This window comes from Meleagris gallopavo, chromosome 2, assembly GCF_000146605.3.
Source record: "Meleagris gallopavo isolate NT-WF06-2002-E0010 breed Aviagen turkey brand Nicholas breeding stock chromosome 2, Turkey_5.1, whole genome shotgun sequence".
NCBI classification, from domain to species: Eukaryota; Metazoa; Chordata; class Aves; order Galliformes; family Phasianidae; genus Meleagris; species Meleagris gallopavo.
In genome coordinates this window covers 44,101,671-44,127,694 of record NC_015012.2, presented here as the reverse complement: position 1 = coordinate 44,127,694, position 26,024 = coordinate 44,101,671, and the positions used below count along the sequence as shown (strand labels likewise).

Genomic DNA, 26,024 nt, shown 5'->3' with positions numbered 1-26,024 from the left:
ATTAAGACCTATCATGCAAAGACGGTGTTGGGAGCAGAGGAGTATCATAAAAATACAGGATGCGTACATCTTGCTGCATTTCTCTTCAACTTTATCACAATTATTTCTAGCAAAACAAGATCAAAGAAACAATATAAAATACCTCAAGATTCTCACAGGTGTTAAGCCACTTGAAGCTACAAAAGACACAGTAAATAGCCCCATAGTAGCAGCAAGTTGCTGCTGCATCAGATCCACAAATGGCAGGCTGCAGATGTTAGGTTGCCAGCTAGCACTGCACCTGAGGTCTCCAAGGTTCCATACAAGCCATTTAGACCTTCTTTAAAGTTTGCAAAAAACTATAGAAGTTTCTACAAAGCTGGAAACGTAGAAGTCAGTGTAAATAAACACTATTTATCATACAAATTGAATGATCTTATTTGAAAGCTTAGGCAAATAAGACTGCTCCTTCAATGTACTTAAAATAGCTTGCACCACAACAGAATCAAGGAGAGGAACACGTAGGGATGCTCCAGTCCTCTCTCATTACTGGCCTGCTTTTTGAAAACTGCAACTTTTACTGGTTCAGTTGCAGCATAGGCTGATAGCAGCGGAAGACGCAACCTCAGTAAGTTCATTTGAACTCATGACTTGAGTTGCTGTGATTATCAATCCTTATAATTTCTTTCTGACTACTAAAAGGGTGTGCCTAGGAAGCTTGTGAAAACACAGCACAGCACAAAGTACAACACTCGAGTCAGATAGCATACAAAGGCTCCTCCAGGAGCTTGGCCCTGTTAGATGATGCCTGCTTGGAAGTTTCCACAAGAATGAACTCATCTTAAAATTCTGAAAACCCACGTTTTGCAGCATATCAAATCACTCCTCAACACAGTGCATAAACAAGACAAACAAACAGATCTTGAAGTTCTTAAATGAAGATTATTTTTATGAACTTTGTGCAAGACATACATCCTGTTGCACAGGAAGATACACAGGAGGGAGTAGAGCAAAGGCAGCACACTGTATGTGCTGCAAAGGAGTCTTCAGGAGAGCAGGTGTTTCATAGAGCTCAGGGCACACACAGGCTGCTGTAAGCAGAGCACAATGATAGTTGCTCAAAGGCATGCTATGTGCAGAGACAGCCAGTGACTGGCACAGAGTAATACACTAAAAGGAACAGTTCATAAATCCATGATTTGGAACATGTACGAATCAAACCACCAGTTTAAAATGATAACAACTCCCCTTCCTTCTGCCAACACGCTCAGTAATTTGCCAATCTAACTTTAAGATTAAGATTATAGATTAGGAGACAGGATGATGCATTAGATGTGTTGTGAAGTTAAAAATCAAATTGAAAAATAAATAAATCCAATCCTACCCACATCAGATTTTCTAAACTATAAATACCAAGTGCAATTGTAAGCCCAAATGTGAATTTTGCATTTGTCTTAATTAAATACTTTTTCCTCGAGACTGATGATACACACTCCTCCCCACCATTGTTTTTTAATATACAATGACACTTACTTAAATTGGTATAAAAATAATCTTCAACTTCAGTTTAGTCACTGTTACAGGAAACTGAGTAACCCTAAGTAAGGAAAAGGCTCTCTGCACTTATTATAAAGCTAGAGCTTGATCTGTAGTTTATTCTTCTTGGCAATTTGACCTCAATGCTTGCTTAGTCACTGAATTAAAACTTACTACACATACACATGTACAAATTGGCTAATGTAATAAGTGAAAAATACTTGGCATCACTGAAACATCCTGGCTGAAATTTTGGCGGTAGACATTACAAACCATAGTTCTGGTGCTTTCTTTGCCTCAGCTCCCTGAATGTGATCCATTTCATGTTCTTACAGAATGAAGAGAAGTGTTTTATTGAGAAAAGTGTTTCACGCTCTTTGAAGGAGCATCAACATTTACTCAGATGAAACATACTGAACCAGATCCAAAATTACCGCTGATTTAGTACGGCCACACCTGCATTGTTGAAATGCAGCCAGGCTATAATTGCTTTGGGAACCAAAATCAGAATCAGATTTAATGAAAGGCCTTAAGTGCACAAGCTTTCAAAGAATCCTGGAAGTTACAGAGTATTACAGATCTTCACAGGAGTACTACATACAATAGGCAGTGAGAACTTGTGATTAAGAGGACAGAACCTTTGTACCTCAAGGCATGCCTCTGGTACTTGAGCTTACAGCTCTGCTGTGGCCACAAGCCAGCCCTGGCCCAGACCACATCCAGTTAACACTGTGCGCTGACTCATCACTACCTCATGCCAGCTTCCCCATTTCTCACTCCTGCATTTCCCTCCCATTCAAAATGTGCATCATACAGGTTTGATCAAATGGATTCTCCCCCCTGGCCCACAAAACATAAACCACATTTTTCCTTCACATGAAGAAGAAATGTTAAATCTGCATATGTGTTCTTGAAACAGGAGTTTTCAACTGGTGCTGCCTGCTCTAGCATAACCCAGAGCTAGGGAGATGGAGAAATACAGAAACAAATGCTGTTCACTTCTTTAGTTACTATTCTTTTTAAACCATCTCCATGTTGAAAGTTAAAAGCAACCCTCCCCTATGGAAAAAACAGCTGCACACTTCACACATCTCATTTCACAGCTTTTTTCTTCTTTTATCCCTAGACAAGCTGCCTACAAAACAGCTTCTTCTCTCCAAGTTACAGTGCGTGTGGAACAAAGCCAGCCTCGCAAGTACAATGGCTTTAACACATAGGCAGAACTTCAGTAGTCACCGTTTTGAAATGCTCTTTTCAAACCCTCTGGGGAAATTAATTATTTAACAGCCACGTGTCAAAGAGATTTGTCTCACATTTGAAGGCTCCTCTTATCCTTCCTCCCCGAGGAATTTAGCAGTACTCCTATGTTTCAACAAACCAGCAGTTCCTCGTGGCAACAGGACCAGTCAGGGCAGGTAATGATCAAGCGGACAATCACCAGAGCTGCCCCAAAGGCCAGCATGCAACTCCTTGCTGTTAACTTAATAATAAGACACCAAAGAGGGAAGTAGGAATGACCTTCCAATTGCAGCACCACAGTTTAGCAAAACTGTCCTAGCTGATCCCGTTCTATTTTTTTCCTACTGAAGTTTATTTTCCGTATCTCAAGAAAGCTGTCCTACACCAAAAACATCCATCTACAATAGACTGTGCATATATGTGGTCTGGACAGGTATACACTTCTTTGGGTAAGGAACTGGCTAGAGGGCTGTGCCCAACAGGTAGTGGTTAATGGAGTTATGTCCAGCTGGCAGCCCATTACAAGTGGTGTCCTCCAGGGGTCGGCACTGGGGCCCATCTTGTTTAATATCTTTATTGACGACCTAGATGAGGGGATTGAGTGCACCCTCAGTAAGTTTGCAGATGACACCAAGTTGAGAGGTGGTGTCAATCTGCCTGAGGGTAGGGAGGCCCTTCAGAGGGATTTAGATAAGCTGGATCACTGGGCTGAGGTGAATGGGATGAGGTTCAACAAGGCCAAATGTCGAGTCCTGCACTTTGGCCGCAATAACCCCAAGAAGCGTTATAGGCCTGTGGATGAGTGGCTGGATGATTGTGAAGAAGAAAGAGACCTGGGAGTATTGGTTGATGCTCAGCTGAACATGAGCCGACAGTGTGCCCAGGTGGCCAAGAGGGCCAACGGCATCCTGGCCTGCATTAGAAATAGTGTGGCCAGCAGGAGCAGGGAGGTAATCATCCCTGTGTAGTCAGCACTGCTGAGGCTGCACCTCGAGTATTGTGTTCACTTTTGGGCCCCTCACTACATGAAAGATGTTGAGGCCCTGGAGTGTGTCCAGAGAAGGGCAACGAAACTGGTGAGGGGTCTGGAGCACAAGTCTTATGAGGAGCGGCTGAGGGAGCTGGGATTGTTTAGTCTGGAGAAGAGGAGGCTCAGGGGAGACCTCATTGCACTCTACAACTTCCTGAAAGGAAGTTGTGGTGAAGAGGGGTTTGACCTCTTCTCCCAGGCAACAAACAGGACCCAGGGAAATGGCCACAAGTTGTACATGAGGAGGTTTAGGTTAGACACGAGGAAAAACTTTTTCTCTCAGAGAGTGGTCAGGCACGGGAATGGCCTGCCCAGGGAGGTGGTGGAGTCGCCGTCCCTGGCAGTGTTCAAGAGGGGTCTGGATGAGGAGCTGCAAGATATGGTTTAGTAGCTTGTGGTAGCAGTGGTAATGAGAAGATGGTTGGACTAGATGCTCTTATAGGTCGTTTCCAACCTTGTGATTCTATGATATGATGGCAGACAAGCTTCCTATCTCTCTTTTGGTCTTCTTCATTTAAAAATGGGATTATGGCTACTGGACTTTCCCATATCAACAAGTCAAGGACATGAGCTGGAAACAAAGCACAGAATCATGTATCCTGACTTTCAATGATTTATGAAGGTCAGCAACAGCATTACATTCCATTCAATCTAAGTCAAAATATTCAACTGTATTTTCAGCCTTCTCACAGTGTTCCCAGGAGCAACATTTGAAAAACAGTTCTGAAGATTAACATGGCACTCCAATATCCTACAAAACAGAAGGAAGAACCTAGCATACCACTACTCTTAAAGAAGATTCAATCTACATCTTTCCAACAAAGAACTTTTCAGTGACTTCTTTACATGGCCTTCACATCCCGTAACACCAAACATTAGGTCTAAGTCACTAAGTCCTACAGTATTACCCACAAGGCTTGGGATACTCCCAAGACATCGCTTGCAAGGAAATCACCAATTAGGAAACCTTAAATTTTAGGCATGAATTAATGAAGATTCTAGCACTGAGTCAGAGCCTACGAATACACAAGGAAGACAAACTCCATAAAAAGCTTGAATTCATCCAGAAAAACTCTGAACTCTTAGCATTTTGAAATATATTGAACAAGTAGTCTCATAATAAAAGGAAAATGTACCATAGTCTCAATTTTAAACTTTAGATAAGCAAGGAACATATGAAAACTAAAGAAATATCACAGTTATTTTGCCTGTGTAACTCCTTCCTTCTTTATAAGCACAAAAAGGCAATATGTGTACAATTAATAAAATATTGATATAATTTCGTGGTTAGGAAAACTTTCTCTGTTGAATTTTTATGAAGAAATCAGTTTGCATTCAATTTCTGGAAAAATAACCAAATCCAATCAGTAAAAGAACTCTGAATACTGAAGGGTTAATATCTCCTGTTATTCGTATGAAGAACAGCATTGCAAAAAGCAAGGTCAAATGAACCCCATCAAAAATGGTTCAAATTTGAAGGCTTTTAAGTTTTCTATAGCTAGCTTGCCTATATATTACCTTCAGCAAACTGTACAGCATTAGTACATTGCACATCTTTGGTTAAGACCCCATTTGAGATAGGGAAAAGGTCTGGAAAATGTCAGAGAACACTATGAATTTCTTTGCCTTAAAAAAAAAAAAAATCCAGTAAGATTTTCCACAGCATTCAGGGATGGTACAGGAAAGGTGCTACTATAAAGTAGCAAAGCAATATCAAGAAGAGCTACTGTCAAAAGCCTCACAGCTGCAGATCTCCCACTTTTTCCCCAAAACAAGGGTAAGTTGTTTTAGAAGTGACAGGCAAAAATTAAGCCCATACAATCACTCTATTAACTTACCTACCTCAAGCGGCAGATTCATTCATTGAAACTGTTCATTAGAAGTACATACTGATCCCTGGATTTTTGGTTGTAAGTATCAATAGCCAATAAGTACCAATAAGTAGTGAGAAATCTATGTAGAATGGAGAAAAAAACTCATGTATTAGGATGTTCACCTGTGTTTTAACCTTCAGTGAAAACTCTACACTCATAGGTGCAATATAGCATTTCTAAATCAAATTTCAAATAAACAAACTGAAGAATAATCAGACTGAAGTGCACTTTCCCCTTCAACACCATGAGATAACACAAACGTTTGGTATTGACACCCCAAAGTAATTTGAGTACAGAAAGAGTATACAACTTAAGAATATCGATAAAAGTGGGCTAATAGAAGAATAAAACAATCTACCCACAAACAATTATACAGTAATCTTTATCATCTCTCTCTCTTTGTGGTTTCTTATTTTACTTTGAACATTGTTTCAGCAAGGATCAAAATGGGTCTGGCAAAATGATAACTGCCTCCCCCAAGCCCAAACAGACTAAAGAACTGTATTCATACACTTCCATTTGCCTCTTTATCCATTAAAGTGTTCAGAATTCTGAATACTGTGTTGAAAGAAGCATGTTTAAGAAGAAATTTCTACAAGATGGATGTAGGATATTCAGCAACACACATTTAGAATACCCAACAAGACCTTGCTACCTTAACAACAGTCTCTGAAGTGAGAAAACAACATAATTCATAAGTAAGAAGATTTAACATGTTTGCAAACAAGTCAAAACCTATCTTGTCATAGAGGAGTACCAAGCATGTGCAATCAGAAGCTCCTTCCACTCAAGTATCTCAATTAAAGACCTCAAACAAGTGCTGAAAGGAAATATTGCTTCCCACTAGTTTCAAAAAGTTCCTGCACAAAATGAGTAAGACATCACTGCACCAGCTGCTGAAATCCTTTACATACAAAGAGCCTAAAAATCTACTCCAAAACATGTTCCTATGTGATTTTCATGCTTTTGAAAGAGGGAGAAATACCATGGTATGTGCTTCTAGTGCTGCACACTGCTCAAAAGGGAGCAGAACAGTAAAAGATGTAGCCAACTGACAGCAAACCCCAAGACAAAACATGTTCCATCTCATCTGCATGTTACACCAGCAGATGTATTCCCTGACCTCACAGAACACAAAATTTCTCCAGTAGTTCCGCCTATGGAAACACTGCTCTTCCCCAGACCGGAAAGAAATACAAACTAGCAGTTGTGCTTGTAATTATTGAGGGCAATCCATGAAATATCTTTCACACCTTTCCAGGAAAGTTACATAAGATTAAGACGCTCTCCTTCAGATGTTTTTCTTTTCTAGCAATACAAATCATCCCTGGAGCTAAGGAGGGGGTTTCTACAAACACCCAAAGTATCTTAAGAAGAATCTGGTTCTCTAAATGTAATATTCACCCCTTAATGAGGCAACAACTCAAGCAACTTGTAAACATTAATGCCTCATTCTGTGCTGTGACTTGGATCATACAACTACTAAGGTTGGAAAAGACTTCTAAGGTCATCCAGCTCACCCATCCTCCTAATGAGGTTCAATAAGGCCAAGTGCAGGGTGCTGCACTTGAGTCGGGGCAATCCCAGGTATTTATACAAACTGGGGGAAAATCTCCTTGAGAGCAGCCCTGTAGAGAAGGACTTGGGGGTCCTGGTGGACGAGAAGCTGGACAAGAGCCAGAAGTGTGCACCTGCAGCCCGGAAGGCCAACTGTGCTCTGGGCTGCATTAAAAAAGGGGTGGCCAGCAGGGAGAGGGAGGTGATTGTCCCCCTCTACTCAGCTCTTGTGAGGCCCCATCTGCAGTACTGCATCCAGGCCTCTATGTGGGCACTGGGAACGCATGCCATCAAATAAAAACTTGAGGATTAACATGGCCCCAGAACTATCACACATCCTCATCTAGATGCCCATTTCTTGTACTGTGATGCTTATAGCTGTACGTGGGAGGAATTAGTTTCACTGTTTCATAACAATCAGCTGAGATGACGAGCCTGAAGCAGTTCTCGGTTTCACCTGATTTTGTTTCTAGAAAGCTCGGTTATAAGAAGAATCAATTTCCATCTCGTTTTCTCTGCAGTCCGTAAGCAGGTATCAGGGGGTGCCCATTTGCATGCAAAGAAGGGCCTTCCCCTCAGAGGGATTTACAAACTGCAGCCAACACACTGTAACTTTACCCAGAGGTGTAATAACATCCCTTTCAAAGCACAAGAACAGCTATTAGTACTACTATAATTAATTTATAAAGGCAAATTAGAAGCTAAGACAATTGTTTTTAAAACCCTTATGCATCCTTCCACACAATTGTACTCTCATTGGCAGATCTTCCATTTATGCAGCGCAAAGTTCATCTTGGGCTGAGAGTCAGTGGAAGGCCAGTTAGCCATTCAAGTGAGGAGCACAGGCTGCTTCTCGACAGAAGGAAAAGCTAATTTTCCACCATGACAGGTGGCAGCAAGAGAACAAGTTATCAATCGCTGCTTCACTCACAGCCAAATACGTTCCTGAGTAAGCACATCCAACACCATTAAAGAAGCCATTCATCCAACATGTATGTCTCAGTCTCAGCATTCAGCAGTTACGTCCCATGCAGCCAACAGGCGCCCAGCATACTCTGTTCACCCAGCAGTAGCACTGCACCAGCCTACAAAGCACAAACCAGTACTGGATATACCAGTCATTCTCCCACTGCCTCCACAAGCTGCACAGCCACGTGCACGCGTAGCACTATAGCCAAGACAACCTGCTCTCTCAACAAGCTTGGCCAACTTCACAGTTCTCTTCTGCTAGTGCAGAAGAGCTGTGCATATCCTCTGTAGTGGTTTGCTTTCCCCATATAATAAGGAGGCAAATGTATTCCATCTCTTCCAATTTAGGTACAAGCATCAACAAGAACTGTGATGCCTTCCACACTTCCTTCCTTAGCATACTCCTTGGCTCTCCATTTTTTGGGAGACTGAAGACAAAGCACCCCTAAATTATTTAAAAATAGAAAATAAGACTGATTGCTTGCCTAACCTACATTCCAATATCATTTTCCACATGCACTTATTTTTAAAATTTATTACCATCTTTCACAGGTTTGCAGTATTTGATTTCCCCACTCGAGCTGCACTTTGTAGAGTTCAGTATCAGAAAGAACTTATCAGGGCTGACACTTTACAAAAGGGGGTTAACAGATAATTGAATCAGTCAGTGAATACACACTGGAAGCCAGAAAACATTGACTGAAAGTTCTAAGCCCAAGTGTCTTCTTTTTTCTTACATTTGAAATATAACAGAAGTTGTGTAACTCTTGGCACTTCTCAAGTGCAACGCTGACAAAAGAATAAATAAGTTTTCCTCTTGGCTAGTTGAATTTATCCACTCTCTGCAACTAACATTCTCCTGAATGCACTGAGGCATACAGGGTAAAGAAGACTACAGCTAACCACTCCTTTGCAGATAGTTGTCAAAGGAGTTAATGGATAAAAAAAAAAAGAGAGTTTATTTGCAGTAAAACACATAAAGTAACTTGGACATCTAAAAGCAACCCAAATTACAATCTGATGAACAGTCACCATTTGAAGAGCAAGAGACTGAGGCTGAACAAAGCTTCCAATGTGCGATTAAGAACTTTTCACCAGTTCCAATTTCATAAAATGCCACTACAAAACAAACAAACCAACCCCACAAAAAAAACACAGCCTATTTAAAAGAACTAATATTTTTCAGTAATAAAAACATTGATGCCAATAATAATGGCATCAGAAAGTATCCCCATTTCTAAGACATAACAAATTAGGACTAAACTCTCCCTATCTGACCAACTCATGATTCACAATTGGTTTGAAGACACCTTTCAGTAACTGGAGTCAACTGTGCGCAGTTCTACTCCCTTCCATTAAAACCAAGTTGCTGCTGTAGTAAATCCTTTCTACTATAAATTCAAACTGGATACCAAGCTTTTACTTCTTTTCTAACTTTAATCAATAAACAGTAGTTTATACTATATGACATTAGCCTGCTGGGTTGTCAGTCTGCATGGTATGGCCATATTCACAGTGGAGAAGCAGCAGCTCACACAGCTTTGTCTCCAACTATCAAACCACAGTTATTCCATGTGGCCTTTTTACAGCATGAATACACTTATTTGAGCTAGTCTGACTTAAATCAGATAAGCAGATATGCAAGCATCTCCAACTCAGGCTGAATTACCATAGTGAGGAAAAGGCATTCACCAGAACAGACTAACTTCCTGTATACGGTATGATAGCAGACACTGCACTTGCACAAATGAGATTACTGCATTCCCACACTAGAAATGAGAAAGGAAGAAAAGGGATAGAAGAAAACTTCACCACCATTCAAAATACAAGAATACTTTCCCAAGGGCATGATGTCAAGGGTGAAATACTCTCTTCCAACTCCAACAATTGGGTTAACTTACTGATTCAGAATTTAACAGCCACTGAAGGCAATGTGATGCATATCACCACTGCAATGCATACGAGTCTGTACATTCTCCATGGCTAAGTTTCAGTACCTCAAACATTTTCATTACTGCTTACGTTATGTATTCATCAGCACACCAATGCCCCACGAAAGTCATTACATTACACGTACACTACTACAAAAACACATCAGTTTTGACTAACTGATCTACTGCAGTTCTTTCAAATACCTTTTTTAACAATGTGTCATGTTCCCCTTTTCAAACATCACTCAGATAAAGGTGAATCATTTGCCAGTTTGCAAAGCTCTGCTGTACAGCTCAAATAACTGTCTTTATCCTTAAGCTAGTCTATTCTGAGCATGACTGGGCAAAAATCTCACAACACAACCTGTTCCAGTGGAGACTAAAGACTAGCTTAACAACCCTGAATAAAAAGCCATCTTCCCAACCAAGGACAAGCACGCTGTATTACATGCCCTTATTTACATAGTGTCCAGCCTCAGGTATAGATGAGACCACTCTGAGGGCAGCTAAAGGCTTCAGCCTGAAGACTCTCAAGTCTGATGTCTCTCCATCAAGTAACCAAACGGCTGAATGGGATAGAAGGTATTGCATTAAAAATAATATAGCTATAAAAAACTGCCTCTACCCTAATGGAAAATTTACACATGCTGTTTCCTATATTCCATGGCTTCAAACATATTCTGTGCCACCAGAAAAAAAGTAAAAACTTGGCCACATTCATGGCACTGTTTACACATCAAAATGAATACTACTTGCAAACTCACTACTTCAGGGACATACACATGGACAACAAATGTGAAATTCCTTTATGACATTTGTACCTTTATCATAGAAATAATAAAACAGTACTTGCAATTTTTTGGGGCTCATATGTCCTGATGCAGCTTTGAAATCTGAATCAAAAGTCTGTTTGAAAAGCAATGCCTTGAAGAGTTGCATGGCAGATTCACTGATGAGAGACAAATAATCTCCAACAGCCTCCAGCTTGAGATATGTAGCACATTTCTCCCTCAAGTGGTTAATTACGATCACTAACAATGCTTCCTCCTTCTCAGGTTCCTAGTAGTGAGTAGGTAGCTTGGAGGAGACCATTTTGCTGTACTCCTGCAACACAGCTCTTACTCGTTGTCTTGGATGGCTGTTTTCTTCATATGAAACTACCTACAACTAACTCCCATTGACAGTAATATTATATTCAGATCATCTTTAGGGAGCCTCATAAGGCATGCACTTTTTAATAGTTTGTTTTAGAATCCACTTTCAAGTTCCAGAAAGGCCTGGGTCAATTACTCTGGAACATGGACACATTTAACAGCATACATAACGACTGGACACAGGGACACTTCTGTAGTTGTTAACAGCTGCTGGTGAGATTGCACTCTGCTGTAAGTTGATAGTAATTATGTTGAAGACAGAAGTTACAATAAGTCATTGCTGGAGCTCTGCCATAGCTCTTCAGAAACAAATATATAAGCATAGTGATATCACTGAGATGCTCTGATAATCCACTGCTGATGGGTGGAGATTCTACCCACTTCTTATTAACAGAGAAGTTAATATAAGAAGAGAATATAAAAGGATAGACATCTCAGTCATCGTACTGGAATGATTAGTCAACAGTCAATGAGTTGTCACAACTCTCAGCAGCTGCACGGATTTGGTCTTTCTACAAGTTATATCCTGAACATACGCTATCTACTCCCCTAGAGACTCCCATTTCTTTCAACACTTAGAGGCTACCTGTTGTACTGTACGTTGTATGCTTATACTGAGTACATTGAGATGCAGCTTAAGGCCTGAAACACTTATTCAAGCAAACAGTTTACAAGTGGCTTAAGAAACCAACACATTGAATCACTGCTCTTTCTTTTTTTTAAACTATTTCCTATTTCTGAATAGCATTCACATATGAAAGCTTTACAAAGATCAAAAACAAAATCACGCATAATAAAGAGATTGAAAGCGCTATCAGAAATGACTTGTTAGCAATGCAAACCTACAAACAGTGCATGTCACTGAGTTATTTGGTCAATATTTCTCATTTGGCTTAATGAAACATGATGGATAGTCAAATGAGAGGCAGTCTTTCTTCATTATCCTGAGTCAAGCAAGTATCCCAATATCAAAGAGCAAAACATTTCAGCATAACAGTATATTCCAACAATGCAAACACCTCTCCACACAAATGCAAGCACTGTAGGAAGCAGTAATGATCTTTTTATGTGTTACTTTGACAACCATTTCAGATTTTTTTTTTTTACGATTCCCTCAAGACAAAATTTGAAAATAGCTTAAGACAAAACAAAAACAAAAATCTTACGGCTTGAAATGCAGTAAGCCAGCCTGCAGTTGATCTTCCTGAACAGTTGCTTGTTGATTGGCCAAAGTATAAGCGTAAAGAGTTGAATGAAGTTAATGATCAGTCCTGACACTATAAATATGTAGCAGATCAGCAGGTGGCAAATGAACTGAGACTTCAGAAAGCCAACGATGTCCATGATTTGCTGAGAAAGCAAGAGGGTACCTTCAGACCCAAAATTCAGAAGACAACCTGCAAAATCAAATAGTATCAGCAGTTACAGAGTGCAGTGCATTTGTTTCCACAAACAGATTAATACAGATGTCACACTGTACACTTAAATATCTGAATGAAACTTAATATCTTTATTTAGAATAAGGCCCAATTAAAATATTTGCAAGAGTAAGCATGGAAAGAGAATATCACATTTACATTTGGCTTTGTAAACAAATTTTCACATTTCAATTCTAATTCTGCAAGACACAAGAGCACGCGACTCCATTCCATGCAGGGTAATGCTCCTCTATCAGGCCTTCATTGCTAAAAAATGAGCAAAACAGTCCGCTTACGTTTTGAATTGTCAGTACTTTATAAGACACATACTGCGGCCTCTGCTATATTTAAGAGCAGCTCCAAAATTTGCAAGTCTCAAAGCCAGTCGTTTCAACAAAAGCTTGCTAAGTGTTTTTCTGCAAGTGCTAATGATACTTTACCCGAACAACTATATCACAGCTGGGACTTTCACCACACCCACAGGATACTTCGTTAGTATGGTCTCATGGCCTCTCTTTAACGTTTGCTATTTTTTTAGCCTGAAATTTATTTCCCTTTCAGGATTATTCCATACATTTCACACAAACAAGGGGGGGCCCACATTACCTTCCTCATTTCTATAAACAATTTTGTGTGTGTGTGAGTCTACGTAACCTCACATGGCTATTTTATGCAACACCCTAAAAAGGTGTTTCCAACTTTCACTCTATTTGGGACTATTTACTTTCAGATAACTTTACCAAAAGGCTTGCTTTACTTGTGTATACATACGGAAGTCCAAAACACTGCTGGCTTTTATTTTTTTAAGCCCCATTTGTCTAACGACTGATACTGTGAGATTTCTGTCCAACCTGATTTAAAGGAAACTGGCAAACCAGGAAGCTTAACTACAAGTGTACAGTACTAGCAGGGATAAGAACAAAGTTTTCTTCTTTTACTTGATTAAGGAAAAACATCCAATGTATCAGAGGTCCCACTGCCTTTAGCGCAACTCAGAGTAATTCTTTATCACATGCACGGTTTTAAACTAAACATAAATAAACAAAAATTGAAATACACTTCATGGTGTTGCTTTCCTTAGTATATCCCATGCATAATCAAGAATGGTCTTTAAATGCACACACACATACACCACCATGTGTGTGTTTCCACTCCAGAAAACAGAGACGTACACTAGTGATAGGCACAGGATTAGCTCTACTGATTTTGAGCAGTATTCCTCAGTATGCACACAGCCTAAGACTCCAGTGTTATCAGAGGATAAAAATCCAGAAGTTTTCTACCCCACGGCAGAAGAGAGTAATGTCTCATTTCACTCACATAAGGTCATTACAAACAAACAAAAGCTTATTTGCACACTCACTTCATTCTTGCCTATTGAAAATAAATACAAGGTTTGCAGCTTTATGTTAGAATTTTTGCTTTCTTCTGTGTGCTGTTCCAACCATGCTCCCAAACCAAGAGGTAGCAGCAGCTTCCAGCTTTACTAGCTTGTTCCCTTGTTCTATCCAAATACCAGTTGATTTTGGCAGAAGAATAAAAGCTTGACTATGCACAATATACACAATTTGTCCAATTATTCCTTGACACTGTAATTCCAACAGTTATGCTCCGTAAACCCAGAAAGGAAACATCAACAGCAGCACTAACCCCTGACCCAGCAGTGTTTCCAGAAAACCTGCTCTTAGGTTACTTCAAAAGGTCTGTACAATTTTGGAAATGAATGATCCAACCTTAGCTGCTGAGAATCCAGAGGAAATGTCCTCTTGCCAAGCATACCAGCCTGTCAAAAACCATACTGAACCTCTGCAGCCATCACTACCACCAACTCTTGGCTCACTTGCTAGGAGGAAAAATACTAAGGCACGATCTCTCAGTAATCAATACCCTCGTCTTTTGACTGTGGTTAAGGAGAAGGTGCTGCCACGCTGCTCCCTTCCTAAACCATTTCTCCTTGTGAGGCACAGGGGAGTTTGCCCAAAAAGGAAGCCCTGAGACAATATTTCCAAATATGCCAATCACAGGCAATAACAAAACAGCAGCTGTCAGCATCCCAGGGAATTAACTGATAAAAAAATCTTAATGCCCATCCTCCTAGTTTATAGAAGACCGCATTATGTGAAGCAGTGAGTCTAAATCAGTGTCCTGAAACATTTGTTTTACTGCCCTTGCTGACTATGCTTACTGCAAGAATATGCTTACATACAAGAACTGCTACAAAGCAACAGGAACATATTCAGCCAGGTTTTCAACCACAAGGAAGATGAAGCAAAAATTAAGAAAGAGAATCTGTGCTGTGGGATAATTTATATAAAGTGTTTATGGCAGTCCCAAGCCTATTATTAGTAGTTAAAATGTGTCCTTTGTGTATTACAGACATTGTTCCTTTTATCTTGCCGTACTATTCAATATCAAAGCAGACAGCATCTGTAGCTCAGAATTGCAGAGCAGGCCTGTGTTCATTGCACTGTCATTATACTTGTAAAAAACTTTTCAAGCTTTGACCAACTGTGTGCTACAGATACGCTTCTTCAGATGGCAGCAATTTATTAGTATGGCTGCCTGAATACCTTGTTTTTGCTGAAAGTTAAATAGAATGAGAAACGTTGTCTAGTAGGAATCATTGTAATGATTCATCCTGGAGCCCTTTGTGTCACATTATCAGGATAGAATCAAATACCTAACAGAGGGAAAAAATTAACAGTAGTAAAACAATGTTTTGAATAAGTATACAGAGAAAAATTTAAAAAAATCTCTAGTTCAGACTATATTACTTTATTGAGTATCAGGATTAGATCATTTAAATAAAACTGTTAGATTGAAAGAAAACAGTGGCTTATAGACTGCAAAATGCCTGAAACCACAATGATTGGTTTTATCCTACTGCCCTTGGTTAAAACTGATCAAAAGCTTTTTGTGCTAGCTAGTCTGTTTAATTCACAAAGATCAGAAGAGAATGTATCCAAAGAACCATCCATGAAATTAAAGTGAAAACATGGCCTACTTACAGGGGAGACCTGGAAACTCACTATTTGATAAGATCAACAAAATTCTTCAGTAGCAAGCAGTTGATTGACAGTATTTATGAAGAGGAAAAGCAGTTGATTGACAGAGTCAGTGAGGAGGAAGAACTCACCAGAACGCTAGTACATCAGTTTGCTTTTATCCCTGCAACAGTGATTAAACTACATTAAAATCTTAGATTTTATGTGCATCATTTACTTAATGTTAAGCCTATAAAACAAAGCTTCACAGAATTAAGAGACATCAATGAGCTGACTGTGATAAAATGTGTTTTCTGTCTTATTGTTTGATGAAGCCACAGTGGAATATTTAAAACTCATTTCTTCCTCATGCTCATACTTCAGATATGACATTTCAATTCTGTAAAGCTTCCATGAAATGTTTTAGCAAACTAAAACTACTTAAACAGTACCACTGAAATGAACGTAATCTAACTTGCCACAAAAGAAAATGACATTAGAGACACTGCTGGTATTTTAGTTTTCTGAGAAGTAATGTGACTAGAGATTAATTTTCTCCTCTGATTAAATGAAATTTATTTTTCCTACATAGCACTAGTTCAGTGTTTTATTTGCTCACACAAACTTATTCTTTATAAGATTTGTTTCAATATGATAGGACTATTTCCATTACTCAAACTCCAAGAAAAGCAGTTCATTCTTTGCACAGGCTATATAGTAGCTGAAAATTAATTTTCAAGAATCAAGCCTGATCTTGACAGAGGTCTAGAAACTTGCTTTCTAGGAATTCACAGGAACTTTTCCCATGTGCTCAGCCTTACTTAAGTTCCTCATGGGTAACATCACACTGGTCTAAGTGATAAAAGTATGAACTCTTTAATTCTTAATCCATGATGCTAGTTTAATAAACTACACTGATTTCCTTGTAGATAATGGCTGAAAATTACAGCAATCTTCTATAAAACAAAAGGGCCAATTGATGCATTTTCTCAGAAGCTATTAAGATCAGATTGCTGCCAAGAAGCTCTCTTCTATCAGACACCCCTTAAAACAAGTTAGAAGAAAACGGCCAGCCAGTGCATCAAAAACAGACAGGAATGTTCTTTAATAACAGTTTTCAGTTGGATACAAAACAAAAGACTCAAACCTCAAATGCCTGTCTTGGGAACAAGTCAACAAGCATCTATTCATGTGATTAAAAGGTCACAAGATTAGGTTTAAAAGAAGATTCCATGATCACTCATTCTCTCCAATTCTTCCCCTAGTTCCTCTCTTCAGCAAGGTCCACTCTGTTTTCTACTTCAACTAGTCTCTACATTCTCTTCTGCTTGGAAAAAAAATGGTTAGAAGGACACAGAAAAGACAAGACAACATTACACCAGTGATAAACAAGGTGAACATCTCTCTTCTGGCAGAGGCTGCTGCCAATTAAGAACACCACATAGTGCTTCAAAGTCTGCAAGAGATTACAACTAGGGCTCATCTTATAGAACAAAACTATGCACTTTCACAGAAAGCATGAGAACAAAGCTGAGAACTATCACCCACCTCCTTCAAAATTTATTCACACTGGCATCTGGGCTAAGTTAATATTATATTACTTACAACTATTGCCAGGACAGCATTGGAAATGGTTCTTTTCAGAAAAGTGTATTTCAAGCCTAGACAAAGGTTTTTGTTCATGTCTACTCTTTGATAAAGTGCTAACACTTAAAACTTAAATGCTCTGCTGCAAGTTAAGGAAAAATAAGCATACAATGATGATGCCTATTCTTGCATTTTCTTGTCTAAATTAGATTCTCGGATAGAGAAGAGTAAGCACAGGTCAAATTACAGCAGTTTCTGAACGGCCTCTAAGTGCCTTTCAATTGCCATCAGAACGGCAGAGATAGTGGCATTGTTTTTCATATCAGAGTTCATCTAAACACTGTTTCTGTATATGGAATGTATAGGCAAGGCAGTCACAGGAAGCCCTTGTGCTCCTCTTGTCAGTGAGCATCAAAAGTCAGCAACAGCAAGGCTGTGTCCACAGGTGTATTTGCTTTCAAGGGGTATGCATCTATACATGCCATGGCAAAAAAAAGTCTGAAGAGTTACCTATGTGCCTCGTGCTTAATCAGGGTTTGAATCACTTCTCCCTCTCCCCCAAAGGCAACTATTAAAGTATCACCTCTACCAAAAAGTCCCAGAGTGGGGAAACGTTTGAGTATATCTAACACCCTTTCCCTACACTTACAGGAACTCCAGAAAGCTTTTCAGCTTTCCTGAGAGGTCACATGTTCCTAAACTGCTTATATTGTAACCTGCACAGCTTCAAAGGAGAGATCATTCCATTTGGCTATTTTAAAGGCTGAAGAATGAATACTATCTATCAGCTAGTTTCAGGATTTCCAGCTTAGAGACTTGACACATATACTGGATTTACGCAGCAAGATTTTGGCAGTGGTGGGAAGGCCTCTGTGAGCAGAGCGCAGAAGCTGCCCCTTGTGAGCTCAGAGACCAGCTCCAAGCCAGCTTCAAAGGAGACCCGCCACTGCCACAACTGAGCCATGAGTGACTCTGGATATACCTCTGGGAAAGCAGATTTAAGAGAGGGGAAAACTGATGTGTGACAGCATCTGGGAGAAAGGAGGGAGTAATACAAGAGAAACAGCCACGAGGGCCCCAAGGTCAGTGCAGCAGGAGGGGAGGAGGTGCTCCAGGCACAGAGCAGCAGCAACCTGCAGCCCATGGATACTATGCAGAGCAGATCTCCACATGCAGCCACAGAGGAGCCTGCAGTGTAGCAGTGGATAAGGCTTAAAGGAACTGCAGCCCACGGAGAGCCCCAGGTTGGAGTCTGTGGGGACCACTGCAGTCCTGAAGGATATGCCCTGCGGTATAGAGCTGCGCTGAGGCTGTGCTTGGAAAACTGCAACCTGTGGGACACCCACACAGGATCAGATCGGGAAAGATCCCCCACTGGAACAGCAGCAATCATGAGGGAGTGGCAGAAACAGAACTTCATTGATTGACCACAGCCCCCACTCCCTGTTCCCCTGTACTGCTCAGAGGGAAGAGGTAGAAGAGGGTGAATGGGGGGAGACAGATGGAGGGCAGGAAGGGAGAAGCTTTAATTCACTTTCAGTTCTGACTGCTCTAGTCAGTTAGGTAATAAATTATATTAATCACCCTACACTGAGTCTGTTTCCTCCATGACAGTAACAGCTGAGTGATCTCTTGCCCTCACCTCAACCCTTGAACCTCTTCACGTTCTATTTTCTCCCTCACTGCTTTGAGAAGGGGGAGTGAATGAGCAGTGTGGTGGACTTTAGCCATCACCGTGAAGTCAACATACTACAAAACTGAATTTTTAATTTATTTTCTATTAAGCACAGAGACAACTAGCATCACAGAGTCCAAACTAAAGAAACAAAAGTAACCCAAGCTTTTCCCCCCTTTCTATTTTCTTCCTGCTGTCAACTAATGTCAGGGCAAGACAGCCATGCCAGCCCTTCAAGTCTGCCAGAATATGAGTTCTTTATCCCTGCTTGCAGATTGTCTGCTGGTAAAACACTGCATAGCTCCTGTTTGCCTTGACAGCCTCAGGGCTTGCCCCCTTACTGCATGGAAAGGAACCACACAAGGGGAAGCTGGCTATTTGGGAGAGGTATGCACAGTGCAGAAAAGGGAAGGCAAGATGGAGAGCTACTGCCAAGTTTAGGTGAACAGCAGCTCAATCGTGCTTCTTCTTCCAGGAGAATTAAATATTCAGGGAGGAGGAAGCTGAAAGAGGGCACCAAAGGAATCTGGGCTTAAATCTAAAGTTGGGCAATATAGAACTCCTGGGGGTGCTGAGTTTAGGGAACACAGGGTCAGCAGAGCTTGATGTTGAGGGAAGTATTTATTTGATGAGGGTAAACTTGAAGTTAAGCACTTCTTCTCCAAGCCTCAAAAGAAATTCTCAAAAAATTTGGCTGGGTGAAGCACAGCAGTCATCTACGGTGCAGGATAGGACATTCACAAAAATGGCAGCAGAAGGCAAGCTGCTTCTTTCCTGTATGCCAAGAGTTGCCCTTCAGCAGTTTCCCACCCAAGCTCCTGGATTTCAATACTTTACAAAATACACATTTCTCAAAATCACAACTATCTGCTTTTTCCTCAGGAAAAACTAAAAGAAAGAGCTCCTGAAGATACTTAAGAGCTGAAGGACTCTATCAGAGTTCAGTTCTGTATACCACAGAGTTCCTCTGATTCCTCTTACTTTCTCTACATCCACCAATCCAACAAGTTACGTGTCCCAACAACAAGGCAATATAAACACTAGCCAAATTTAAGAATTGAGCAAGAGAGCAGAACTAAACAAGAAGCACAGTCTTACAAGAAAAGATGTAAGAATCTAGGAAGGGTATGAACTAGACTGTCTGACAGATATAAGTGACCTGGACAGTTCCTCAGATGTAACTGAGGTGAACAACACATACAGTCCAGGACAGGTATCTGTATCATGTGCTTGCAGCCAACATCATACTCAATCTCGAGTCACCATAGGCAACATTAAGTGCTTAGTCAAAGGTAACTAGGACCGTGTATTATTGTTTTCTGGCACTTTCCTCCTGCAAAAACAAATAAATATGCAAAACCCTCAAAACGCCCTTCTATCAACACACTTCGGTGAGTGATCAGCTTCCTGCCAAAGTACCAGAGGCTCAAACAACAGGATCTGAATGTCTGCAGCAAACCCATCCTTCTCTCATATACACTATGTATATAGATATAATAGATACATAGTGTGTCTATTAACATATTTTATATATATAAATATGTATGCATGCACACATGCTTTTGTGCTAATTAATGAATATGCACAGAACACTCATATGCTGTATGAGGCACGAGGCAATTCCCTATCTGAGGGACAGAGATGAGTCCTCAGCACACAACCTGTGGGAAATAGCTCAGTGGTTAGATCCATAACACTGCTTACATGCACAGAAAACTAACAAATTAAAAAAGTAAGAAAATGGGAGGGCCAGGAGAGCAGAATGTTGCCACTTGCAACATTGTGGCACCTATCCAGCATCAAGGGCACACTTCACAACCTCTGTATTGGGCATTTCAGGAATAGATCCAGCACAAGAGTAGCTAGCAAGTTGCTTGTTATAAAAAAGTTTTTTAAAAGAGCTAGAAGAAAAGAAGTGGATGGTGTGGGCTGGAGACAACAGACAAAGGCTCATTCAGCAGCTTGCATTAAACCAGGGTTAACTTAAAAAAAAATAAAAAAAAGTGCTGAGAGCACTCTTCATGGGAAACCTCTTCTATGAAGACTCACCATTTTTTCCTTGCCAAACACTGATCACTGCTGTCTTTTCAAAGGACTGTAAATCACAGTCACAACACCACAAGGGATAGTGCAGGGTACAGAAACTGCGTAAGCTCTTGACAGACGAAATCCTTGCCCTGCATCCCAACCAGCTTTAGGTGTGAGGCACCAATGAAACACAGGTCACACCATTAGTTTAAAACCTTAAATATTTAATACTCCAGTTTTTACCCTCTAGTTAGGTAATTAAGAAGTTAAGACTACAGAATTATTACCTTTATCTTCAGATCAGCAGCAGACAGATTTCTACACCACTAACATACTGTTTTATGCAGGCAGAGAAGTTCTGCATCCACTCACTGTGGACTTGGAGCAACTCCATTTGTACATACAAGATCAAATTCTTTATTGATAGGATTAGAAAATACCACAGATTTTTGTTACTAATTTCAGATGAAAGGAGTAGATGGATCCAAGGAAATCTCCTGTTATTCAGCAGGCCTGACAAGATCTACCTTGCTACTCTTATCTTAGACAGTGGGAGCTCACAAGGCTGTTGCAAAGCCTGACATTCACATGGCAGAACCAACTTCAGAACCATGACCTGCCAGGTTTCCAGGGTCCATCCTCCTTTATTTGCCTTCTTGCCTGCGCTCCAGCTTCCCTCCAACAGTTTCTGACAGGCCAGGTATGCATAACAGAGAGGGAAAGGATGCACCCAACATGCCTGGGGATCTTCAGCAGCAACAGATAGTGTAAAAAGTATAAATGCAGACTGCGCAAACTAGGATGTGTGTACTCATCCAATGGCTTCTATTTTCCCTCCATTTTTCTGTTTCTCAAGAAACAGGAGTCAAGTATATAGCAATTTAGATGGAGCTGTACCATAAACTAGAAGGTACATCTTTCATACCAAATTGATAGCATTGCGCGCACATGCACACAACAAACGCAAATATCTGTCACTGTATCCAAGAAGAAATTAAAGCTAGAGAGCACCATGTTCTTCCCCTCTCCTGCAGACCCAGGAGCTGCCAGGGCACGTGGGCCAGGCAGCACCCACTGTGCTTCCTCCTTGCAGGGCTATGAGGGAACAGCTCAGACCTCTTTTGTGAGGGGACCCAAAAGCTTCCAGGACAAATCACAAGATGCAATTAGGAGTGCTGGAAATGAGAAGTGCCATCCACCTGAATTACAACTTCAGTGAGTCAGGTTGGCTGGATTTTTTTCTTCCGACAGTGATTTTGAAGAACTGGATCCTTCAACTAATCCATTTGCATGTTTTTAATTAATATTAAAAAGTATTCATTGATATGCTCTTTGAATATTGAAGAAAGCTAAAAAAAAAAAAAAAAGAAATCTTCTGTTTAGCAGGACTTATTTTTGTTCACCTCCAAGTATTAATTAAATGTGGCTGTATGCTAGCACATGACACTGAAGAATATGAAGTATACCTGAATTTCTCCTTTATGAAAATCACATACTGCAACTGAAATGCCAATGCGTGCACAAGATGTAACCCACACCAATCACAGAAAATACTTCTTTATTGTATTTTCCATGCATGCAGCAGGGAAGCATCCAGATGCACTGTTCCAAGAAAAGCAACTTCTACCTCAGAGAGGTAACACCCAATACCTTTGGGTCTTACAGCTTCTTTTTTTTTTTTTTTTTTTTTTGCATGTTCCCCTCCCAAGAAAAAAAGATTCTAGCATCAGCAAAAGGCTCAGCTGCACCCACACACCAAGCAATCAGACATTCAGATGCCAGGTTAAAAAAAAAAAAGACCAACACAACAAAACAACAAATAAATAATGGTGACTGCTTTTTATCCATGCTTCAGTGGTCATACTCTGCATCAATTTTCACTTATCTCTGCCTCAAAGATGTATGCTTCATAACTGTTTGCTCACAGTGAACTCAGAACTTACCCAGCCTCCTCATCCTCCCCCCGTCATCAGTCCCCTAGCAGACTGATATAATCTGAGAACTTCAGAGAATAAAAGCCTTTATCACAGACATAGGCTTTATCGAGTCCAATAATAGAGGGAAGTTTCATTTTGGTCCTCATTCAAATCCTACTGAAGCCAAAAGAAATCTCTCGACAAGCTTTGCTCATTCTTGTTATTTGGAAAACATTATCCCCCAGAAACTGCCAAGTGTCATATAATTAATCAATGTATTCCCAGTACCTAAAGTTACAGCTAGTCAAAGCCACCTTAGACTTCCAGCAAAATGATTTATTTGGCAATGGTGCATTTATTTGACCTGCATTGACTTGCAGGTGTGCCAAGATGTTACAGTTCCTAAACGTTCTGGTAAGAATCCAGTAGAATTTTTACAAACTTTCTAGGAAGGAAATTAAGTACATCAACACCTACCTGGACTTTCTCTGCACAACTTCAGGTGCCTAAACCCTGTTAAATGTCTGGCTTTGAGCCTTTGTCCTGGTAATTTCAAATGAACATGGGACAGTTTTACAATGAAGCTCTTTTGTCACAGGTCAGGAGAATTGCAGTACTTACTCATGCACTCAGAGGATTATGCAAATCCATGTGAAAACTAGGCAGCAACACAACAAAGGCTCAATGAATTTGGGATCCATACACTCCTAGTTATCCTTCTGCTTATTTATAACCTTATTGTGCCTGCCACCATTGGGTGACAAGGACAGTCTCCTTTAATTACTTTGCTCCTCTAGACGCTTGTTTTACATCTGCTGGTTGTGGGAAGACAGTGGTATCCCTGCTGCCTAGTGCCTGTTGATTTGGTGACACTGATGTTACTGAATTGCTTTCAATGTAGTTTTCACTAGTATTAGATCAAAGAAACTAAATGTCTGTGCAAGCTTCAGCACTGTCTAAACATATCCACGCAACCATAAAATCAACTAAAGCACTGTTAACCCTTGACAAACCACCTGTGGCAAAATGGGAAAAATCTCAATTTTATTTCAAGAGTCAGTTCCTACACAGAGAACTTCCGGAAGAGCAGAGTAGCATCTGCAATAACAGTATTACCATGCTTTTCAGCAGCTTTGGGAAATAAGAGAAAAACAATGATATGTGAAGAAAGAGCCTGGAGAAAGAAGAAGTGGGACATGATTGACTTTCACACAGTAGTCCTTTCGTGTAATCACATGCAATTTCTACGCATGGATTTCCCCCAAAGATTTTCTTTTCCTGCCTCTAAAAACAAGTTTTCAGTTAGGAGTCCGTCTGTTCTCTGAGAGACAAAAAAAGATTGCACAATCTGCCAACTGAATCTGTACAGGCAAGCCTTCCTATTCATCTGGATACTGCTGGAGAAATACAACTGAAATTTGGTTTTGTTGATCAGAAAAAAAGCAATTAATGTCATATTCTGACATATTTGTACAAAATTTTGCGGATATAGTAAACAATCACGCACGTACATGAGAGGCACAATGCGAGTCTCTGCCTGCAGCTCCTAAACTTCTGGCAAGTAAACCTTCTCTTGGTGATCTCTGACTTCCTTCCAGCCTAGAACTGGTTAATTGCCTTTCCCTGTTCCTGTTATCTATGTTACAGCAAAAACCTCAAGCCAGGTCAGCTCATTTGCAAGCAACAGAAAATGACTTCTGTGTTACACCGTGCTGCTACGAGCTTAACAAAGCAGACAGAAGAGCTGAAGGTGAAAGTGGAGCTGTAGAAGTAAGAAGATTAAATTCAAAACAAAGAGCAGACAACTATCAGGACATACCCAGCATCTCCCAGCTGTGGGTTCACTACAGCTGATGGCCCTCCCCATCCAGCCCCTAACACTCCTCGTGCTCCCTTTCAGGAAAACCACTACGGCCATTATCTTTTCCTCGCGTTATCTAAAAGCAGACTTTACAGCATCACTGTCCTTGCCATGGAACACAGTTATTCTCACTCATTTGCATTTCCTCTTTTTCTGACCTCACCTTGACCCTACCACATCTCCACTCTGATGCACTGGAAGAGGAAAGGGGAATAAGAAAAAAAAACCAACCAAGAAAATGAAATGATTCAGCAGTTTCTGGGAAGCACAGGAGCATTAGTCAGAGGTGATAAGGGTAATAGCAACAGCAAGCTGTGAATGGTGACCGAACAACAGACTGCTGGATACACTTCCCCAAACCCCTGAAACCGAATAGCTGGGGAAAGCCAACCCTCACCAGAAAAGGACACTATCAGCTGCCCAGGACCAGTGCTGAAACCAACTGAGCATACAGGTACTGCTCTTCAGTCACATTCCTTTCTTACAGACAAGCCCAGTGCATCCCACCGAGCTAAAGAAACATACCTGGGAAGACAGCTGCCCTGTATAAAGTTCTCTCCAATTAAGGAGATCCACAGCTACAAAAGCTTTCACTGACTAAAGGTTATGCACACTGCACTAAAATGTATTGCTGCTCTCTTGTTCCTCTTCACCCTTATCAGGATATACAAGCAACAGTGGTGATGCAGCTGGATAGGGAAGTATGCATCTACATCAAGCCCCACATGTTTGACTTCTTAAAGACCAAAATTACTAATACAAGTTCTAAGGGCTGCAGACACATGTGCAAGAATGACATTTGCTAGCCCTAGCAGAGTCATAACAGTACCTGCCTAGGTTGAGGAGATTTCCAGGGGCACTCTTCCCAGCCTTCATCTTTCAGCAATACACAAAATCAAGGTTTACAAAGCAAGACAATTGTATGGGGCTGCTGAACCACAGCCTGAACCTTTGATTGACCACCTGAGGTGAGCAATGAGTCAGCCACAGGAGCACAGGTGAAGGCAATTCACTCTCCTAGACCCATTTAAGAGCTGACTGCCAGTGGGGAAGGATCTCTCTGGAGATCTGCTCCATCAGGAGTTCATCTCACGAGCCAAGGACAGGGTGAGTGACTTTCTCTCATTTCTCCAATATAAATTATATTAGCCAAGCTCCTGGAGATATATATATATATATATCTCCTCTTTTCAGCAGGACAGAGTAAAGCCATAGGATTCCCACCCATAATCTTCAAGGCAGCCTTTCTTCTTTATGTTGCAATATGTATGTTAAGCTGTAAATGA

General features: G+C 40.6%; 1 protein-coding gene across 1 annotated transcript in view; it reads right to left on the bottom strand.

The window, feature by feature from the left end:
* Positions 1 to 25,652, bottom strand: part of AGPAT4 (1-acylglycerol-3-phosphate O-acyltransferase 4) — a 69,804-nt gene extending 44,152 nt beyond the window's left edge. The window contains exons 1-2 of the mRNA XM_003204076.4: positions 25,568 to 25,652; positions 12,436 to 12,666 (exon numbers count right to left, since the gene is read on the bottom strand). Coding sequence (XP_003204124.1) covers positions 12,436 to 12,613 — 178 coding nt within the window. The 5' untranslated portion in view covers positions 12,614 to 12,666; positions 25,568 to 25,652. The remainder of the gene's footprint in view (positions 1 to 12,435; positions 12,667 to 25,567) is intronic.
* Between the last annotated feature and the right edge of the window lie 372 nt (positions 25,653 to 26,024).